Below are 19976 nucleotides of genomic sequence, written 5' to 3'. Positions count from 1 at the left end.
GTTACTAGTCCACTGGTGCTGTTAATAGCTAGTTTCTTTGACTAAACTTGCTGAAATAAATGGAGTAGCAATAATGCCCCCCATTCTAAAGTTTACAGTGAATTCAACATATCCAGATCTAGCAGATGCTGGAGTGTGATCAAGGACTGATGCTTCGCAGCTGAGACACAGGGGGAAGCACCACAAAGGTGTCAGACTGGTGAAGAAAATTCCAGGGCACAGCCCTGACTGATCACCTTGAGGACCCCTTGGTCCAAGGCACGGGAACACTTGTGACTGAAGAGACAATCCTGCCCCTTATTTGAGCCAGCAAGGGGCCCCAGTGCATCCTCACTGTGTACCACAGAGCCAGGTTCCAGAATCTCCTGACCTCTTCAGTCACGAAAAGACTCTCAGCTTGAAGGGTCTTCCTCAGCTAATGCCTATTTACCCAAAATGGCCTCCTCCCCTAGGTCAGAGCTTGACCAAGGAGCCAAACTGGGATCCTTTCTGACGCAACTCAGGGAGTTGGAGAGGGTGAACCTCCCCCAGGGTCTTTGTTCAGCTTCTCTATGTACTCCTTTAAAGGAAAAGACCTTTGAATAGAAGCCGACTCAGACACTTTTTGAAGGTTGTCTGCCATCCAGTGGTGCAGCCAAAGCTACCTTTAGGCCAGTACAACTGAGACCCCAAAATGGGAAGTATTTTGCACAAAACTGTTGAGGACTTCCGCTAGGAAGGCCACTCCCAATTCCAGCTGGGTCAATCCTAGGGACTCCAGCAACTGTTGCAACCAGTGCAACATGGCTTGCTCTAACCACAAAGCCCCAATTTACAGCAGTCAGAACACCCGATGTAGTGGTGGTGAAGGACAGTCTGAAACATTGTTCTATCTTCTTCTCATGCATCTCCTTGAGAGCCAAGTCCCCTCCCACAGGGATGGCAATCTTCTTGGCCACAGCCATAACTAAAGCATCCACCTTGGTAAATCTGTCAATACATCTCCACCTCCTCAGAAGGGAGAGGATGTAGCCTATCCAGAACCTTGGACACCCAGAGGACTCCATCCAGGGCTTCCCACTCTGCCAACACCATGCAGAACACCTTGTGTAGGGTGAAGTGCTTGGGAGGCCCCTAAAAGCCCTCCAGAATGGGGGTCCCCTTCTGTGGGTTTGGATGTTGAGGCCAAGGACACATACAGGACTGCGGGCACTGATTCAATAAAATGGGAAAGACTGGGAAACATGCCTCCTCCTCTGGGTCTGAATAAAGGTTACTGAGAGTCCGAAAGGTCCTCCGCCTTATCATAGCCATCCCCAGAGGTCAATGAATCTCCTCTCGGCAAGTAGTCACCTCTGCTCTTTTTGGCACCTTAAGTGGTGGAGGACTAGCATCAGCTCTCTGATCCTCCCACCCAAGCCCCAATGGGGGATGTGACTACGCCTGCTGCAGAGAAACTGCCAGCTGTAGTAGCAGACTCAGCTGTCATCAAGGGAAAACCCCAGCACCCGCTGGATGACAGTTATGCTTAACTGCCAGCTCTCGCAGGCAGTGCAGCGCCAGTCTCCTGGCATGTGCATTAGCCTGAGCTATGCACCACGAGACAATCATGGCCTAGAATTCACCAGACTTATGCTCCCCCACCCCCCAACCCTGGCTCTCAGGTTTGGGTTTCTTTTTTCTTTTGTTTTCCTTTTTCTTAAACTAGCTTTATTCCCCCAACAGGGAAATTATCCTTGAACAGGCAGCCCAGCCAGTTTATAGATTTCCTGGGCTGACCCAGTTGGGGGGGGGGGGAAGAGATGCACTAGAAAGGGAGGGATGGGGGTATGGGGATCCACACCCTCTGCCAGGTCCAGTCCACTGGGAAAAAGGCTGTTAGGCTCTATCAAGTGGTGCAGTCTTAGCCTACATGTCTGGGAACTAGGCCAGGGACCATGTGCACCAACTCACAGATCCCACCATCTGCTGGAGGCAGAAAATAATACTAGGGTTTTGCACAGAGAATCAGACCTTATGCCATTATGTCACTGGGAAAATTCAGTTCCTCTACCTCAATCTATTGGTAGGAACGGGATACAACCCAAATGTACAAGATGATGCATCTAGACAGTAAGGAAATAATGCTTAAAAGGATCAAATTTTTGCTTTCTATCCTTAATGCTCTATGGTTTATTAGTAGTACAAAAAAATGTTTGCACATACTTTTACAAAATTCAGTATGCCCAGCCCTTCTTACTAGTTCAAGATCAATATAGAAAACTTTTACTTCCGATATATATTAAGATTAATTGAAATACACTAGCTATGACTAAACTCTTGATTAGTTCTACTAATCACAAGTTTTTTTCAAATTTAATTCAACCCCTATATGAATACCACTACTATTAACAAATTAATCTGAGAATGAAGTCTTTTGTATAAGCCTTTTGTAGAACAAGAGGACATGAAATGAGATTGAAGGGGGGCAGACTCAAGAAAAATGTCAGGAAGCATTTTTTCAAGGAGAGAGTAGTGGATGCTTGGAATGCCCTCCCGCGGGAGGTGGTGGAGATGAAGATGGTAACGGAATTCAAACATGCGTGGGATAAACATAAAGGAATCCTGTTCAGAAGGAAGGGATCCTCAGGAGCTTAGCCGAGATTGGGTGGCAGACCCGGTAGTGGGAGGCAGGGATAGTGCTAGGCAGACTTATACGGTCTGTGCCCTGAAAAAGACAGGTACAAATCAAGGTAAGGTATACACAAAAAGTGGCACATATGAGTTTATCTTGTTGGGCAGACTGGATGGACCGTGCAGGTCTTTTTCTGCCGTCATCTACTATGTTACTATGTATACATTTTGAGACAGTTCACAGAAATTATTGTTAAGGCTTGAAAACCCAAAAGACTCATCAGTAAATGAGTTTTCAGACCTATATCGTGGTACAAGATCCTTTCAGCCCCAGAACCATTGTTCACAGGAAGAAAGTTCAGTCCTCCTGCTAGTACATCCAGTTGAAGAGGAAGCACATGTGACCCGTTATGAGACTTCCTTCTCTCTCCCTCCCTTCACATTATCCACTCTTTACCACATAGCCATTCATCACTGTTCTTTACACTCAGCTTCCTTTCCCTCACATATCACCTGCATACTCTCACTCCTCTCTCTTCCCTACCTTCTCTTAGCTTTGTACCACTAACTCTTCTACACCTATCACATCCCATCTCTATCCTGTCAGCATTGATGACTTTCCCTTCTCTGTTAGTACAAGATGGTGCAGCTGGAAGTTAGTGGTGCTGAAACTCATATCCCACAATACCAGTTAAACAGAATTGTTTAGCAAACAAATATATAAAAAACAGTAAATATGAGTCGCAGTGCTTTTTATTAACAGAGCCATAAGCGGTGCTGGAAGTGGCAGGATGGTCTCCTGTTGCTTTAGCAGTTGAGAAACTGAGGAGAGAAGCAGAATAAAAAGTTGTGGCGATGGACAGGGTGTAAAAGACCATAAAGAAGGAAACAGTGTGGGTCAGAGCAGGAAAGAAGGAGGAGAAGAGAGGATTCTAAAAGAAGAAATCTGATAATTTTTCTTCTAACTAGCAAAACCTTCAAGCACTGATTAATAAAACTTCCATTCCAATAAGTTTTTACAATTAGCAATACTCACCCTTTGTCCCAACTGGCAAGAGCTTCCAAAGTCAACAATTTTGATAGCGCTGCGCTTAGGATTACAGAGTAGGATGTTCTCTGGTTTGAGGTCACAGTGAATGATACTAAGTTCTGGAGTTGCAAGGAAAAGAAGTGCAGTACACATCTGCTGTGCAAACTTTCTAGTCAAATTGAGCGAGACACCCCGGAAATTGGTGTTGCGCAACAAATCGTAGAGGTTGTAGGACAGCATTTCAAACACTAAACAGAGATGGTTTCGGAACATAAAGTGGCGTTTCAAATGCACTAAAGAAAAACAGAAAACCAAAAATTAGGTCTGTGATAGACATATCTAACTAGATTAAACTGAACACAGTAAATAAATACATAAAAATGACATAAGAAAAGCTACTCATTAAGGGGGTAATTCTATAACACAGATGCTAACATTTACATGCCAACGTAAATGATTTGAATAATGGTATATATGCAGCTATGTGTGAATGTAAATGTCAAAATTCCACCTAAGCACTATTCTGTAAACATGCACATATCTTATATAGAGCATATTATATAGGTAGGTATACAGATTGGTGGAATCTGGGCAGAGTGCATACAAAGTGTAAATCACACTCCAGCTCTAGGGTTGGCTTATGTGCTTGTGCCTAATCATAGGCATGTATATTACTTGTTATGCTAGGATTCTGTAAAGAAATTTAAACACCTAAATATAGGCACTCTGTTAGAGAATTACCCCCTAAATAATTGCTTACTTGTAATCAAGTGGCCTATTAGACGTAGTGCCAGAGAAGCTCCCAAAGTTTGTGTGTTTCTTTGTGGCTAAAGCCACAGGAACCAACTGCTTCAGTTCTATTTCTCCATAACAGTAAAAGGAAGAATGAACAACAGTTAAAGGAGGTTGCATGCCTTCATTGGGAAGCTAGTTTGGATAAAGCCAAGTTATGTACCTGTAGCAGTTGTCATCCGAGGACAGCAGGCATATATTCTCACATGTGGGCGATGTCATCAACGGAGCCCGGTGCAGACACTGCCAAGCGCACTGTCACTAAATCTTTGCAGAAATGTCCCCACTATGCATGAACGGGATGCCTTTTCATCCGATGCTCAAGCGCAGGACCAGCAGTACAGTACTAAAGCACAAGTCCAAGGGGAGGTGGGAAGGATGTGAGAATACATTCTGCTGTCCTCAGATAGCATTTGCTACAGGTAAGTAACAGCTTTCTTTGAAGATAAGACTGAATAATATTCTCACATATGGGACTCACTAGCTATCAGGTTCACAATATGAATGAATTTTTAGCAATTAAGAAGTTAGTGAGCCTGGTAGGAAAAAAGGGCTGGCGGGCAGAGTTGACAAGTAGTAAAAAGATTCTGCAGGACTGCTTGTTCAAAACAGCTATCCCACCTAGAATGCTGCTCTAGACAGTAGTGAGCAGTGAAGGTATGGATAGAAGACCATGTAGCCGCCTTGCAAATGTCTTCAATGGAAACAGCAGAAATGAGGTACTGAAGCTGTCATGGCTCTTACATTGTGCAGAAACCCAGCCCGAGTACATGTGTAGGAGATAGTCAGCCAGCCAAGTAGAGATAGTACGTTTGGTGATGGGAATCACTAATCTGTTAGGGTTGAAGGATACAAACAGCTGGGAGGACTGAAGGTTTTGTATGCTCCAGATAATACGCTAGAGCAGTGGTTCCAAAACTTCTTTGGTTCCTGGTAACTTTTGTGTCGAAGCAATTTTTCACAGCACCCCCCCCCCCCCCCCCCAACACACACACTGATCTCCACACTCCCACACCCTCACCCCTCTGGCCACACAGGTCTCCATCTTTTTCTCTGCACAAATTTAGCAGTGCTAGGGTGTCCCTATAACCAGCCCCTCCAAATGACATCAATTACGATTTATAACAAATTACTATACTCTACCTACGAAAAGTTATTCCGCTATTATACTTCCTCTGTATACATCTGTATGCTACACAAGAAGGCATATTTGAAAATGTAAGTCAGATTAAATAAAAATGCTGCCAGCAATAAATGCGGGGAGGAAGTAACGTCAGCGTCAGGAATGGCGGCTCGGGGCTGAAGCTCCGGACAAGGGAAAATTAGGTTCTTACCTTGGTAATTTTCTTTCCTTTAGTCATAGCAGATGAAGCCATTACGTATGGGTTGTGTCCATCAACCAGCAGGGGGAGATAGAGAGCACTCAACTTTTCACAGTGCCTCATGGCCAGCCAGCTCCACTGCCTCTTCAGTATTTGAAGCTTCCAAAGCAGTATGGCAAACCGCAATGGGAATAACATGAACTTTCCTTACAGTGAACGATGGCCCCTTAACAAGGGCATGAACTCAAAAGGAGGGAATGAACACATCCTCCTGGAGGGAATAAACTCGTCCTCCTTATTGTATAACTGGAGGGGATACACGCAACCTCCTGGAGGGAATAAACTCATCCTCCAAAACATAAACTGGAGGGAATGGACTCATCCTCCTATAAGTGAACATGAATCCTGAAGACTGTTTTCCAACTTTCTCCCAAGGAAGGAACTTCAGGAAACAAGAACAGAACCTGAAACAGATTCACAGCATACAGACAATCATACAGGGAGGGCTCATGGCTTCATCTGCTATGACTAAAGGAAAGAAAATTACCAAGGTAAGAACCTAATTTTCCCTTCCTTGTCATCAAGCAGATGAAGCCATTACATATGGGATATAACAAAGCAGAACAGGTCATACCATGCGCTAGCACTTGTGCTCCAAAACGCGCATCCCTCCTAGCAGCCACATCCAGCCTGTAATATCGGGCAAAAGAGAGCTTAGAAGCCCATGTTGCTGCACTGCATATCTCTTGACGAGAGAGTGCTCCAGTTTCAGCCCAAGAGGAAGAAATCGCTCTGGTAGAATGCGCCTTAAAGGCTACAGGCGGAGACCGGCCGGCAAGCAGATAAGCTGAAAAGATAGTTTCTTTGAGCCAGCGGGCAATAGTGGCTTTAGACGGAGACCCTCTGCGAGGACCTGATAGCAAAACAGATGATCATAGATCCTGAAAGAGATAGTAACTCACAGATACTGCAGCAGAGTCCTGCGCACATCCAACAGGTGCAACTGCCTAAAAGATTCTGGAAACTCCTCCTTATCAAAGGAGGGCAAGAAAATAGGCTGGTTTAGGTGAAACGCTGAAACCACCTTAGGCATAAAGGAAGGCACGGTCCGAACCGTGACCCCGGACTCTGAGAATTGCAGAAATGGGTCTCTACAGGACAGCGCCTGGAGCTCTGACACCCATCTCGCCGAAGTAATGGCCACAAGAAAAAACGGCCTTTAGTGTCAAATCTTTCTCCGATGCTCGCCGAAGCGGCTCAAAAGGAGAAGCCTGCAGGGCCTTCAAAACTAGCCACAGGTTCCAAGCTGGACAGGGTGCTCGCACGGAAGGCCGGAGCCGAAACACCCCACTAAGAAACCGTGCCACATCTGGATGAGCAGCTAAAGACACGCCTTCAACCTTACCACGAAGGGAGGCCAACGCTGCCACTTGCACCCACAGGGAATTATAGGCCAAGCCTTTTTGTACACCATCCTGCAAAAAGTCCAGAATCGGCGAGACAGGAGCCCGCATGGGTGTGATCGGTTTTGAAGCACACCAAGACTCAAACTGGCGCCAAATCCTGGTGGAACGCTTGCGGGCCTGCAGGAGAGTGGAAATGACTGTGTTTGAATAGCCTTTGTCCCTCAATTGCGCCCTCTCAATCGCCATGCCATAAGACCAAAGCGGCAGGCGTCCTCCATGGCTACCGGGCATTGTGACAACAGGTTCGGTACCAGAGGTAAAGGAAGGGGAGCCTCCACTAGCATCTGTCGGAGGTCCGCATACCAAGGCCTCCTGGGCCAATCCGGGGCGATGAGGACCACTTCTCCTGGGTGCAGCCGAATCCGCAGGAGCACGCGCCCTATCAAGGGCCACAGAGGGAACACATATAGTAGGCCCAGAGGCCAGGGCTGAGTCAAGGCATCCAACCCTGCTGAGCGAGGATCTCTCCGTCTGCTGAAGAAGCACGGGACTTTGGCATTTGAACTTGTTGCCATAAGATCCATCACGGGCTTGCCCCATTTGGCACATATCTGCAGGAATACTTCGTCTGCTAGTTCCTATTCTGCTGGATCGATCTGATGCCTGCTTAGATAATCGGCTTGCACGTTGCTCTGACCTGCAATGTGAGCTGCCGACAGAAACTGAAGATGCAGCTCGGCCCAGTGGCAAATTTGTTCGGCCTGCGCGGCCAGTGCTCTGCACTGAGTGCCGCCTTGTCGATTTATGTAGGCCACTGCTGTCGTGTAGTCCGACATCACTCTGACAGCCAATCCTTCCAGGGTCACTTGAAAGGCCAGAAGCGCCTGAAACACCGCTTTCAACTCCAGGTGGTTGATGGACCACTCTGACTCCTCGGTTGTCCATAGACCCTGGGCATGCTTCCCCTTGCAATGTGCGCCCCAACCCTTCAGGCTGGCATCTGTCACTACTAGACATCAATCGCGGAGCGCCAGCGGCATTCCTCGCCGCAGCATGCTGTCTGAGAGCCACCACTCCATGCTGAGTCGGGCCGCAGGGAGCCAAGAAAGTCTGCATTGATAATCCTGAGAAACTGGAGACCATCTTTGAAATAGGGAATACTGTAGAGGTCTCAGGTGCGCTCTCGCCTAGGGCAATACTTCCAATGTGGCTGTCATCGATCCCAGCAGCTGGACAATGTCCCAAGCTCGCGGGCGGGGCATCCTCAGGAGCAGAGGGACCTGATTCTGAAGCTTGCACCGCCTTAGCTCGGGTAGGTATACATAGCCCAAGTCTGTGTCGAACCTGGCCCCCAAATATTCTAGAGATCGCGAGGGGGTTAGGTGACGTTTGGCCATATTGACGACCCAGCCTAGAGATTGAAGTACTGAGACCACTCTGGCTCTAGCTTGATAGCTCTCTGTTACAGAGTCTGCTCTGATGAGCCAGTCATCTAGGTACGGGTGAACCCTGATACCTTCTCGCCTGAGCAATGCAGCTACTACCACCATTACCTTTGAAAAGATTCGGGGAGCTGTGGCGAAGCCAAAAGGCAAGGCCCGGAACTGGAAATGTTTTCCCAACACCGCAAACCTCAGAAACGTCTGGTGCGGGGACCAAATTGGTATGTGCAAGTAAGCTTCTTTCAGGTCTAGAGACGTGAGAAACTCTCCTGGCTGTACCGCAGCAATGACGGAGCGCAGGGTTTCCATGTGGAAATGCTGCACTCTCAGGGACTTGTTTAATTCTTTTAAGTCCAGAATAGGGCGAAAAGACCCACCTTTTCGCGGCACCACAAAAGTAGATGGAGTATCGGCCGTAGCCGTGTTCGGCGGGAGATACCGGGGACACGGCCCCTAACTGAATCAGACCTTGCAAAGTCTCCTCTACCGCCGCCCGTTTGACGGCAGAACCGCATCGGGACTCCACAAACACGTCTCTTACTGGGGCGTTGAATTCTATTCTGTAGCCATCTCTGATCAGGTCCAGAAACCACTGATCTGAGGAAATATTGGCCCACTCTCGGCAAAGACGTCGTCCGATGACAGGAAGCAAGGAGGGGGCCGGCGCACCATCATTGAGAGGGTCACCCCTGAACTCCAGGCCTAGAGCCGGTGGCTGCGGAACGCTTGTCCGAGCGAAAGGAGTTCCTCTGCTGAAAACCGGGCACGAGAAGTGAACCCAGCAGAACGCCCCGGGCGGTACCTTCTAGCTTCATGGAAGCGAGGTCTATAAGAGGAGGAAGGCCTCGGCCTATCTTTGGGGTTTAGGATCTCCCAGGCCTTTAACAAATTTTTTTTTCAACTCCTCACCAAATAGGAGAAGGCCTTGAAAGGGCAACTTCACCAACCTTTGCTTAGAGGCCATGTCCGCTGCCCAATGTCGTAGCCAAATAAGATGGCGAGCCGCCACTGCTACTGCCATGTGTTTAGCCAAAGCTCTGACAATATCATAAAGGGCATCAGCCAAAAAGGACAAGGCCGACTCCAGCCACGGAGCCACATCCGAGAAGGGCTCCGCTCCATCTCCGGGCTGTTCCACTGCCTGTTGCAACTACGCCAGGCAGGCTCTAGCAGCATAACAACTGCATGCAGACGCCCGAACAGTAAGACCTGCAATTTCAAAGGACCATTTAAGTGCTGCTTCCAGCCTACGGTCTTATCTATCCTTCAGGGCAACTCCTCCTTCCACAGGGAGGGTAGTTCCCTTTGTCACCGCAGTGACTAGGGCATCTACTTTAGGCATTGCAAAGTGAGCCAAATACTCCTCACGCAGAGGGTATAATTGCCCCATAGCCCTGGAAACTTTCAAAGGTCCCTCGGGGTCAGCCCACTGAGCGGAAATAAGCTCTTGGATGGAGTCATGCAAAGGAAAGGCTCGAGCAGGCTTTTTGGTACTAGCCATCCTAGGATTCACAGAGGAGGCCGTGCCACTGTCAGGCTCTTCAATAGAAAGGACCTGTAGGGCATCTGAAATAAGCGCTGGCAGCTCATCACGGTGGAAAATCCTCACCGCGGAGGGATCCATCCAGATCCTGTGGTAATTCTGCACCTGACTCTGGCTCCTCAGACCACGAAGGCCTGCCAGAACTCTCCGAATCCTCACAGCCCGACCATGGGAGGGGGGGGGGGGGGAGAGGAGGTGCACCACAATCTGAAGGGGAATTAGCCCTTCTACACTTTTCTTTATGCCAATTATCAGGGAAAATAGCCTCAGCGGGCAGTCTCAGGCCAGAATCCACCGGGGGGTACAATAGAAGAGGCCTCAGACGACTCTTGAGGGAGAGCTCTTTTCAGCATGTATGCTTTATGGAATAACAACACAAAATCAGGGGAAAAAAACTCACCCTGGGCACCCAGATCCCGTCCGGGGCTAGCCTCAATTCGAGATCCCCCCCCCCCCCCCCCGGGCTCAGGGCTCTCCGTCTCTATGGAGGCTGCGTCATGCGGAGAATTCAAAATGGCGTCCTCTGCCAGCTCTGAGCGGGAAGAATCATCGCTCACCATGCTCGGGCCGGCTCTTACACCTGTACAGCATGATTTACAGAGCCCCACTGCTGATTTGCGCTTGCCACACCGGGAACAGCGCTTTACATTCTCTGGAGCCATCGCCGAAAACGGCGGGAAAATTCAAAATGGTGGTTTCGCGCCAAAAACGCCCCAATCGCGGGCCCACCCCGGAGGAGTTAGAAAACACTCTTACCTCACCGGACCGAGTATCACAGCTCCGGTCCCATAGAAGAATCAAAGGAAAACCTCTGTTCCATTTTTTTTTTTTAACGCTGTGAGGAACGCAGAGGTAATAAGAACTCTGGAGGCTCAGATGAGTGGGAAAGGCAGGGAAAGGCGAACCAATGTGCCTGCATCCACTGAGTGGGAAAGGACAGGGAAAAGCAAGCTAATATGTCCACATCCACGGGGGCATGGGTAAGGCAGGAAAAGGGCTAACCTATGTGCCTTCAAAGTGAAACTGCTATAGCCTCTAACACCCCGGCTAACAACTGGCAAGCCAGGAGCCACCCCCAGGCAGATTTTTGATGGAGCTCGAAGAAGCTGCAGCCACCCTGCTTGGGGAGATAGAGAATACTAAAGAGGCAGTGGAGCTGGCTGGCCATGAGGCACTGTGAAAAGTTGAGTGCTCTCTATCTCCCCCTGCTGGTTGATGGACACAACCCATACGTAATGGCTTCATCTGCTTGATGACTAGGAAGCGGCAGTTAAAACTTAAAAAAATATTCATCCTGGGCACGATTGGGAGCTTTGGAGGGTTCGGATCGCACTCCTATATGAATCGGAGTCGGTTGGCCGGGTAGAGCGAGTTGCGAAGGTGCGGACCGGACGGTGGGGCTGTAGGCCGCTCGGGGAGAACACGCGGCTTTCCGGACGATCACCGTGGAGGCTCGGGGCGGCGGTAGCAGGTGACGGGGAAAGAACCATGCCCTATACCTCGGCGGACATCCCTGGAGCAAGGGAACTGTTGCACCTACCAGACACGCCTGGACTTCAGGTACACGGCTCGAATGGAGGAGAGCTCGGGGCATAACAGAGTGAGCCTCAGCCCACGTGCAGTCAGGAGCAGTGGGAACGGCACTGCAGCCTTCACTTCTGGGCCTGCTTCCAGAGGTGGTGGCGTATTAATGCTTCAGCTGCTGCTGTGGGTTGCTAAGAGGTGGCTCTAGGGATTCCCCCGACCTTGATGGACACGACAGCTGTGGTCATCTTTTGATTTTTGAGGTGATGGCGTGTAAGGTGAAGGAGAGGTAACGCGTGGAAGAGGGTGAGAAGGCCTGGGCTGGGGAGTGGCTGAGCGAGTTTCCCACATAAGACCGAGGATACGCTGCTCGCGCTCCATCAGCATCAATCGTTGCGGGTCTTTGGGGAGGAGCCCGCGGTGGTGGCTTGCAGTGGACCTAGGCTTGGGCAGTGGGTTCGGACCAAATTTCATTTGACTGATAAGAACTTAACAAAATATGAAGGAAATGAAGAAGCTCGAGCGTGGAGCTCTGTCGCGGTTTGGTTTAGAGTGAAAGAATCCCACAGAATTAAGCGGCATCCCAAAGTGTGCATCGAAGGGGAAGGGTCTCTGAGGAATGCCACCGGACTGGAGCGATTCCATTTTTCAACGGAGCAAGGCATGAAAACACCATCGGCGTCAGTGGGGCCAGAGCGAAGTGGAGCAAGGATAACGGCGAGTCCGGCAGTGGCCGGGGAAGGAGGGCCTTGAAACTAGTGATATCGCAAAAACGGACTTTCAAGCAGGACATGGGGAAATTGCATAAATTGGTGAATGCGGACACGCGGGAACTACAACAACTCAGGGAGCAGGTGGAGGACCTGGAGAATAGGTCGCGCCGCAATAACCTGTGATTTAAGGGAATCCCTGTCACGTCTATGGCCATGACCACCCTCAGACTTACCTTGTTCCTGGGGGTCAGCTTCCTAGCTGGCTCCTGTTTCTTCTGTCTGTCCTTTCTGAGCTAGCTCTGGCTCTCTGTGCTGGCTGCATCCAGCAGCATGACACTAATTGCCTCACTATACTGCACCTGTGGGTGTTGCCTGGGTTAGCTCTCTCTCTCTCTCTGTGTGCTGGCTGCTTCCAGCATGACTCTAATTGCTTCACTACACTACACCTGGGTGTGGGAAGCCTCTCTGTGTTTCACTGTGCTTTCTGCCTGCTCTGTGGTTTGTGTCTGAACAGCCTCCGTAGTTACTTAGAGATTGTTGCAGCTGTGTCTCTGGTGTTGAAGGGCTTTATTAATCACTTAGAGACTGCAGCCTTGGCCTTTGCATAGTATAAGGTTCTTGGTATGCTAGAGTGCTCTGTGCACTGCTACAATGTCCAGTTCTGTGTGATTGCCTAGTGTTTGACTAGTTAGCTTGGGCACAGCCTTGCTTGGTAGCCTGTGTACAGCTTTACTAGTTCTTCTGTGTTTGCTCTGTGTGAGTTCCTAGTGTTTGCCTAGTTAGCTTGGGCACTGCTCTGCTTGTTAGCTTGTGTACAGCCTCTAGGTCTCCTGAGTTTAGCCTCTGGTTTTCCCCGGTGGGGTTTCCTTGTTTTCTGGAGCTTCAGCCCTAGTCTTGTCCTTTGCCAGTTCTCCTTGTTACTGGAGCTCCAGCCCTAGTCTTGCTATTGGTTCTGACCCTTGCCTGTACCTATCTACTGCTCTGCTAGCCGCCTGCCGAGAGACTCCTGCTTTGAACCTGACCACGCCTGTCTCTGCCTATACTCAGTTATTCTCTGCCAGCCACTAGTCTCTGCCTATTGCCTGTACTCAGATCTTCTCTGCCAGCCACCTGTCTCGGACTTTTGCCAGATCCCGGACATTCCCTGCCTGTCTCACGTTAGCCTAGGTACCTGGGAGCACTGCTGGATCCTGACTCCGGTTGTTTCTGTTGCTGGTTCCAGTTCTGGTTTTCCTGTAAGCCCTACCGGCTGCTCGAACCTGAGGGCTCAACCCTCGGGGAAAGGCAGCTAAGCGTAGGTGAAGCCTACTCCAGTGTGTTCCGGTCCGGTGTGTTCCAGTCCCGAGTGTTCCAGTGCAGGACTCCAGTCCGGGGTTCCAGTCCAGCCTTGTCTCTTCTCTGCTCCGAAGGTGATCTTGCCTGCCACTGCCGCTCCTCGGCCGTGGTCCAAGGACTCACGTACCCAGGGTTCCCGGGGAAGAAGCCTGACAGAATGCCAAGGTCCTCGAGAACACGACAATCCCTGAATTGAACATTTTTAGTAATTGCGAAGCAGTGATTCGAGAACTGTGTGGGTTCGTTTTGCATGCTGAGGACAGAGGACAATTGCCGGACCTCCGCATCCAGAGAGCACACAGAGTGGCTGGCCTGCAGTGGGAAACTCGCCAGAGGGACACTGTAGTGTGTTTTGCTGATTTCCCCATGAAGGAGAAGATATTGACCAAAGCAAGGCAGCAAAAAGAAATCATTTGGAAAAACTGTAAGACTGGAGTATTTCAGGATCTGGCCTGGACTACACTAAAAAAGCGTCTATCCTTCCGAGAAGCTATGATATTTATGAGGTCAATGGTATAAGTGGCTCTTCCCATTTGGGATGTGGCTATCAGTGGACGGTAAATTGCGTAAAATCAAAACCCCGGAGGAGGCATGGTCAGCACTGCGCTCTTTGGGGTGCAGAGATGTTCCAGTTCAGAAGGAGATACGAGAGGCCGCCAGGGTGCCCAGAGCAGATTCGGCATGGCAGAAGGTGGTGGATCGGGGGAAGATTTCAAACAAGCAAGTTTCTTGACGGAGCAAAGATCTGTGTGGACTTGTGGTGAATTGCTTGAATCAGTGGGGAGGTTGGGGGGGCGGAGTGTGGGATGCTTGAATGTAATGAAAGTGGGTGTAAGTAGGGTGATGGGAGGGACAGGGAGTAGCTTCGGAGAGGTTAAAGTCCCAGGAGATTCCGTTGATTCCTCGTGGGATGGCTGATATACTGACAGAGATCAGCTACAATGAAGGGGAGGGTGGGGATAAGTGGGAGCGGAGGAGTGTGGGTTTGGGGCAGGGGGGAAGGCAGAGAACGCTTGTGGAGGAGAGAGGACAAGTAGGGGGGGAGAGACTTTGTTGGTGGGCACATGGAATGTAAACGGGTTAAATAATCAGGGGAAACATAGTAGAGTATTCAAGGAGTTGGGCAGGCAGAAGTGGGATGTAACGTTTTTGCAAGAAACACACTTAGGGCGAGGGACACTCGCTGCATTGTAGGCCTTTTTGGGAAGTGGTGGTACATCAGGGAATAAGGCCAAAAAAGATGGGGGGAGTGGCTATTTTGATCAGACAAACTTGTAGACTTGTGATTAAAGAGGTGTTTCGAGACACTAGTGGGCGTTGTGTGGGCCTCAGAGGGTGGTTGCAGGGGAATGAGCAGAACAATGATTAACATTTATGCTCTGAATGTGGGACAGAGGGAATTTTTTCAAACACTAAAAGAAGAAATCTCGGGATTTGTGAGAGGGCAAGTTGTGGTAGGAGGGGATTTTAATATTGCCCCAGATGCAAGGCTAGATCATTCGACAGGAGGAGGGCAGCAGAGTGGTCCTGGGAAGAAGGCACTGTTACAATTTTTGAAAGGGTTGGAGGTGGTGGATTGTTGGAGGTTGTTACACGGGGTACAGCGGGATTACACCTTTTAATCGCATGCAGCACAGACGTATTCCCAGATAGATGGGCAGTGGGTGCATCGCGATGGATGGCATATGGTGGGGGCTGCGGAGATAGAGACCATTTGTGTTTCTGATCACGCGCCAATGTGGATTAAATTAATTGGGTTGGGCCAATGCAGGAGACAAGGAGTCTGGAGACTCAATGAATCACTGCTTGGGGATGAGAAAGTGCGGGAAGATATTCAGCTTACTATTCAAGAATTTCGACGCTTTAATGACAATGGGGAAGTAACAGATGGGGTGTTATGGGATGCGCTGAAGGTAGTGGTGAGGGGTGCTTTGATTAAGTGGGGGGGGGGGGGGCGCGCGCGCAAGAAAAGAGAAAAAGGGCAGCGCTTGTTGATTTTACATTAGAGATTATTGCATTTAGAACAGATGCACAAAAGAAATCCTACACCGCAGGTATGGGCAGACCTTAAGCACGTGAGAGGGGAAATAGCACAATTGCAGATGGCAGAGGTGGATTTTATGAGAACTAAGCTCAAGCAACAATATTTTGAGTTTGCCAACAAATCCAGTGCAATGTTGGCCCGTTATTTGCGGGCACGGAGAGGGTGTTCCCTTATTCAGAAGTCGAAGGATGAGAGGGGAGGATGGCACTATGCTGACTTAGACATTGGAAATTGTTTTGCGAAATATTATCAAGAACGTTATATAGTGCTTCTGGGGAACCACAGATGGTAGATATGGCTCAGTTTTTGGATCAGATTCCTTTACCATGCTTGGATGAATCTGAAAGAGCCCAGCTTGGGGAACCCATTAGATTAGGGGAGGTACAGGGTGTGATAAAACGGCTACCTAATGGTAAAGCACCAGGCTTAGATGGATACTTGGTGAGGTTTTATAAATGCTTTGTGGGGGAGTTGGGAGACCTCTTGGTGCGGGTGGGAAATGGAGCTTTGGAGGGTAGTGGGCTATCGATATATATGTCCGAGGCTGGGATAACGGTTCTGCCTAAGCCTGGGAAGGATCCCGTGGTTTGTGGTGCCTATAGGCCTATTTCACCTCTGAATGTGGATGCAAAGGTAGTGGCTAAGGTCCTGGCTAACAGGCTGGCTCGGATGCTGCCGAAATTGGTCCATATCAACCAATCTGGATTTATCCCGAAGAGACAGGTAGGGGATAATGTTAGGCGTTTGATATTGGAGGCACAAAGATCCCAGGCTAGCACAGCTTTGTTGACTATAGAAGCAGAGAAGGCTTTTGACCGGGTACGCTGGGGGGTTTTACGTGCAGTGATGAGTCGCATGGGCTTGGGAGACAATTTTGGGGCTCGGCTGGCAGCTTTGTACACAGCACCAAAGGCGCGCATTAATATTAATAGGGGATATACTTCCATTTTCCCAATAGGCAGAGGGACCAGACAGGGATGTCCCTTGTTGCCCCTCCTCTTTGCCCTGTACTTAGAGCCGTTGGCAGTACTGATATGGCAGGATCCAGATTTTCAGGGTATTAGGGTTGGGGGGCTGGAACATCGAATTGCGTTGTTTGCGGATGATGTGCTACTTAATGTGGTGGACCCTGAGTGGACACTACCTGTGGTGTTGGAGATTTTTAAAGAATTTGAACAATATGCTGGCCTAAGGGTTAACATAGATAAGAGTGAGCTATTGGGGAATTCTTTGAAACGGGGGGGGGGGGGGGGGGGGGGGGGGGGGTGAAGTAGATTGAGAGCATTGTTTGCGTTTAAGTGGGCCAAGCACCACATTCGGTATCTGGGGATTCAGATTCCTAGGGACTTGGGTAGGCTGTATAGTCTCAATTATGGAAAGATAATAGACCAAATTCAGGGGGGGAGTTGTCCTGGTAGAAGGGATTGTGGCTATCATGGTGGGGGCGTATGGCAGTGGTGAAAATGAACGTGCTGCCTAGATTGTTATTTTTGTTTCAGGCGCTACCAGTGGCAGTTCCGAAATGGACATTTAAACAACTGCAGGGTTTGGTGGCACAATTTATACGGGGGGGGGGGGGGGGGGGGAGGCATCCCCGTTTAGCTGGACGTGTGCTATGGGGTGCCCCTGAGAGGGGGGGTAGAGCAGTGCCTAATATTCAATGGTATTATGTTGCTGCCCAACTAAGGATGGTTATGGATTGGGAGAGGGGGATAACTAAGACTGTTAGCCAGTTGGAGCAATCATAATATAGCCTGCACAAGCCGATGAGTTCTTATTTATGGACTACTGAAGGAGTGGGAGTGATCTTGGCAGGGATACAGAATCCATATGTGAGGCATTTGGTGGAATTGTGGGGAGGAGTGAGGAGGAAATGGGGGCAGTCTGATGGGGTGTCGACACTGGCGCCTTTGAGATGGGAGCCAAAATTTGGGGCAGGGAGAGAAAATGCTAGTTTTGCGCAGTGGGAGCAAGCGGGCATTGTGAATTTCTGGGCTGTGCTGCGGGGGTGGGGAAGGGGAGGGTGAAGAGTTTTGATACGCTGTGCTCCATGTATGGTTTGACGGGGGAAGACAATTTTCCCTATATACAGATTAAACATTTTGTGGGGACATCGGGTTGGGGGGGGGGGGGGGGGGGAGAAATCCTCAGGAGAGGGAAAGTTTGGAAAATCTGTGGCTTTTGTTGCGGAAGGTTCCCAGACCAATATCAGTGATATATAAAATTTTGAGGGGATATGATCCCAGATAATTTGGTTTTCAGGGAGCTTGGGAGGAAGATTTAAATTGACACTTTTCTGATCAGGAGTGGGAAGTTATTTCTGGGGAGGTGCAGAAAGCCCAGGCCATACATATTCCGTGAATTAGAAAAGAAAGACGGAAGTCCAAAAGACACCCGGCCTGGTTGAAAAGTGAGGTGAAGGAAGCTATTAGGGTTAAAAGAAACGCCTTCAGAAAATGGAAGAAGGAACCGTCTGAAAATAACAAGAAAAGGCATTAGGAGTGTCAAAGCAAATGCAAGGCGCAGATTAAGAAGGCCAAGAGGGAGTATGAAAAAAAGATAGCATTAGAGGCAAAAAAACATAGTAAAAATTTTTTTTGGTATATTAAAAGCAGGAAGCCGGCAAAAGAATCGGTTGGGCCGCTGGATGACCGAGGGGTAAAAGGGGCGATCAAGGAAGACAAAGACGTAGCGGACAGACTGAATGAATTCTTTGCTTCGGTCTTCACCGAGGAAGATTTGGGTGGGATACCGGTGTCGGAAATGGTATTTCAAGCGGACGAGTCGGAGAAACTTACTAACTTCACGGTAAACCTGGAGGACGTAAATGGGCAGTTCGGCAAACTGAAGAGTAGCAAATCTCCTGGACCGGATGGTATTCATCCTAGAGTACTGATAGAACTGAAAAACGAGCTTGCGGAGCTACTGCTAGTGATATGCAACTTATCCTTAAAATCGAGCGTGGTACCGGAAGATTGGAGGGTGGCCAATGTAACGCCCATTTTTAAAAAAGGCTCCAGGGGAGATCCGGGAAATTATAGACCGGTGAGTCTGACGTCGGTGCCGGGGAAAATGGTAGAGGCTATTATCAAAAACAAAATTACAGAGCACATCCGAGGACATGGATTACTGAGACCAAGTCAGCATGGCTTTTGTGTGGGGAAATCTTGCCTGACCAATTTACTTCAATTCTTTGAAGGAGTGAACAAACATGTGGACAAAGGGGAGTCGGTTGATATTGTGTATCTGGATTTTCAAAAGGCGTTTGACAAGGTACCTCATGAAAGGCTACAGAGGAAATTGGAGGGTCATGGGATAGGAGGAAATGTCCTATTGTGGATTAAAAACTGGTTGAAGGATAGGAAACAGAGAGTGGGGTTAAATGGGCAGTATTCACAATGGAGAAGGGTAGTTAGTGGGGTTCCTCAGGGGTCCGTGCTAGGACCGCTGCTCTTTAATATATTTATAAATGATTTAGAGATGGGAGTAACTAGCGAGGTAATTAAATTTGCTGATGACACAAAGTTATTCAAAGTCGTTAAATCGCGACAGGATTGTGAAAAATTACAAGAGGACCTTACGAGACTGGGAGACTGGGCGGCTAAATGGCAGATGATGTTTAATGTGAGCAAGTGCAAGGTGATGCATGTGGGAAAAAAGAACCCGAATTATAGCTACGTCATGCAAGGTTCCACATTAGGAGTTACAGACCAAGAAAGGGATCTGGGTGTCGTCGTCGATAACACACTGAAACCTTCTGCTCAGTGTGCTGCTGCGGCTAAGAAAGCGAATAGAATGTTGGGTATTATCAGGAAAGGTATGGAAAACAGGTGTGAGGATGTTATAATGCCGTTGTATCGCTCCATGGTGCGACCGCACCTTGAGTATTGTGTTCAATTCTGGTCGCCGCATCTCAAGAAAGATATAGTAGAATTGGAAAAGGTGCAGCGAAGGGCGACTAAAATGATAGCGGGGATGGGACGACTTCCCTATGAAGAAAGACTAAGGAGGCTAGGGCTATACAGCTTGGAGAAGAGACGGCTGAGGGGAGACATGATAGAGGTATATAAAATAATGAGTGGAGTGGAACAGGTGGATGTAAAGCGTCTGTTCACGCTTTCCAAAAATACTAGGACTAGGGGGCATGCGATGAAACTACAGTGTAGTAAATTTAAAACAAATCGGAGAAAATTTTTCTTCACCCAACGTGTAATTAAACTCTGGAATTCGTTG

At 48.9% G+C, this 19976-nt stretch overlaps 1 protein-coding gene across 1 annotated transcript in view; it reads right to left on the bottom strand.

The window, feature by feature from the left end:
• Positions 1-19976, bottom strand: part of DYRK1A (dual specificity tyrosine phosphorylation regulated kinase 1A) — a 646342-nt gene that overhangs the window by 155826 nt on the left and 470540 nt on the right. Inside the window, 1 exon segment of the mRNA XM_030202220.1 lies at positions 3629-3915. Within this exon segment, the coding sequence (XP_030058080.1) occupies positions 3629-3915 (287 nt within the window).

The sequence above is a fragment of the Microcaecilia unicolor genome, chromosome 4, assembly GCF_901765095.1.
Source record: "Microcaecilia unicolor chromosome 4, aMicUni1.1, whole genome shotgun sequence".
In the NCBI taxonomy this organism is placed as follows: domain Eukaryota; kingdom Metazoa; phylum Chordata; class Amphibia; order Gymnophiona; family Siphonopidae; genus Microcaecilia; species Microcaecilia unicolor.
Note: the sequence above shows the minus strand (reverse complement) of the source record. Positions and strands in the feature narration are given on the sequence as shown.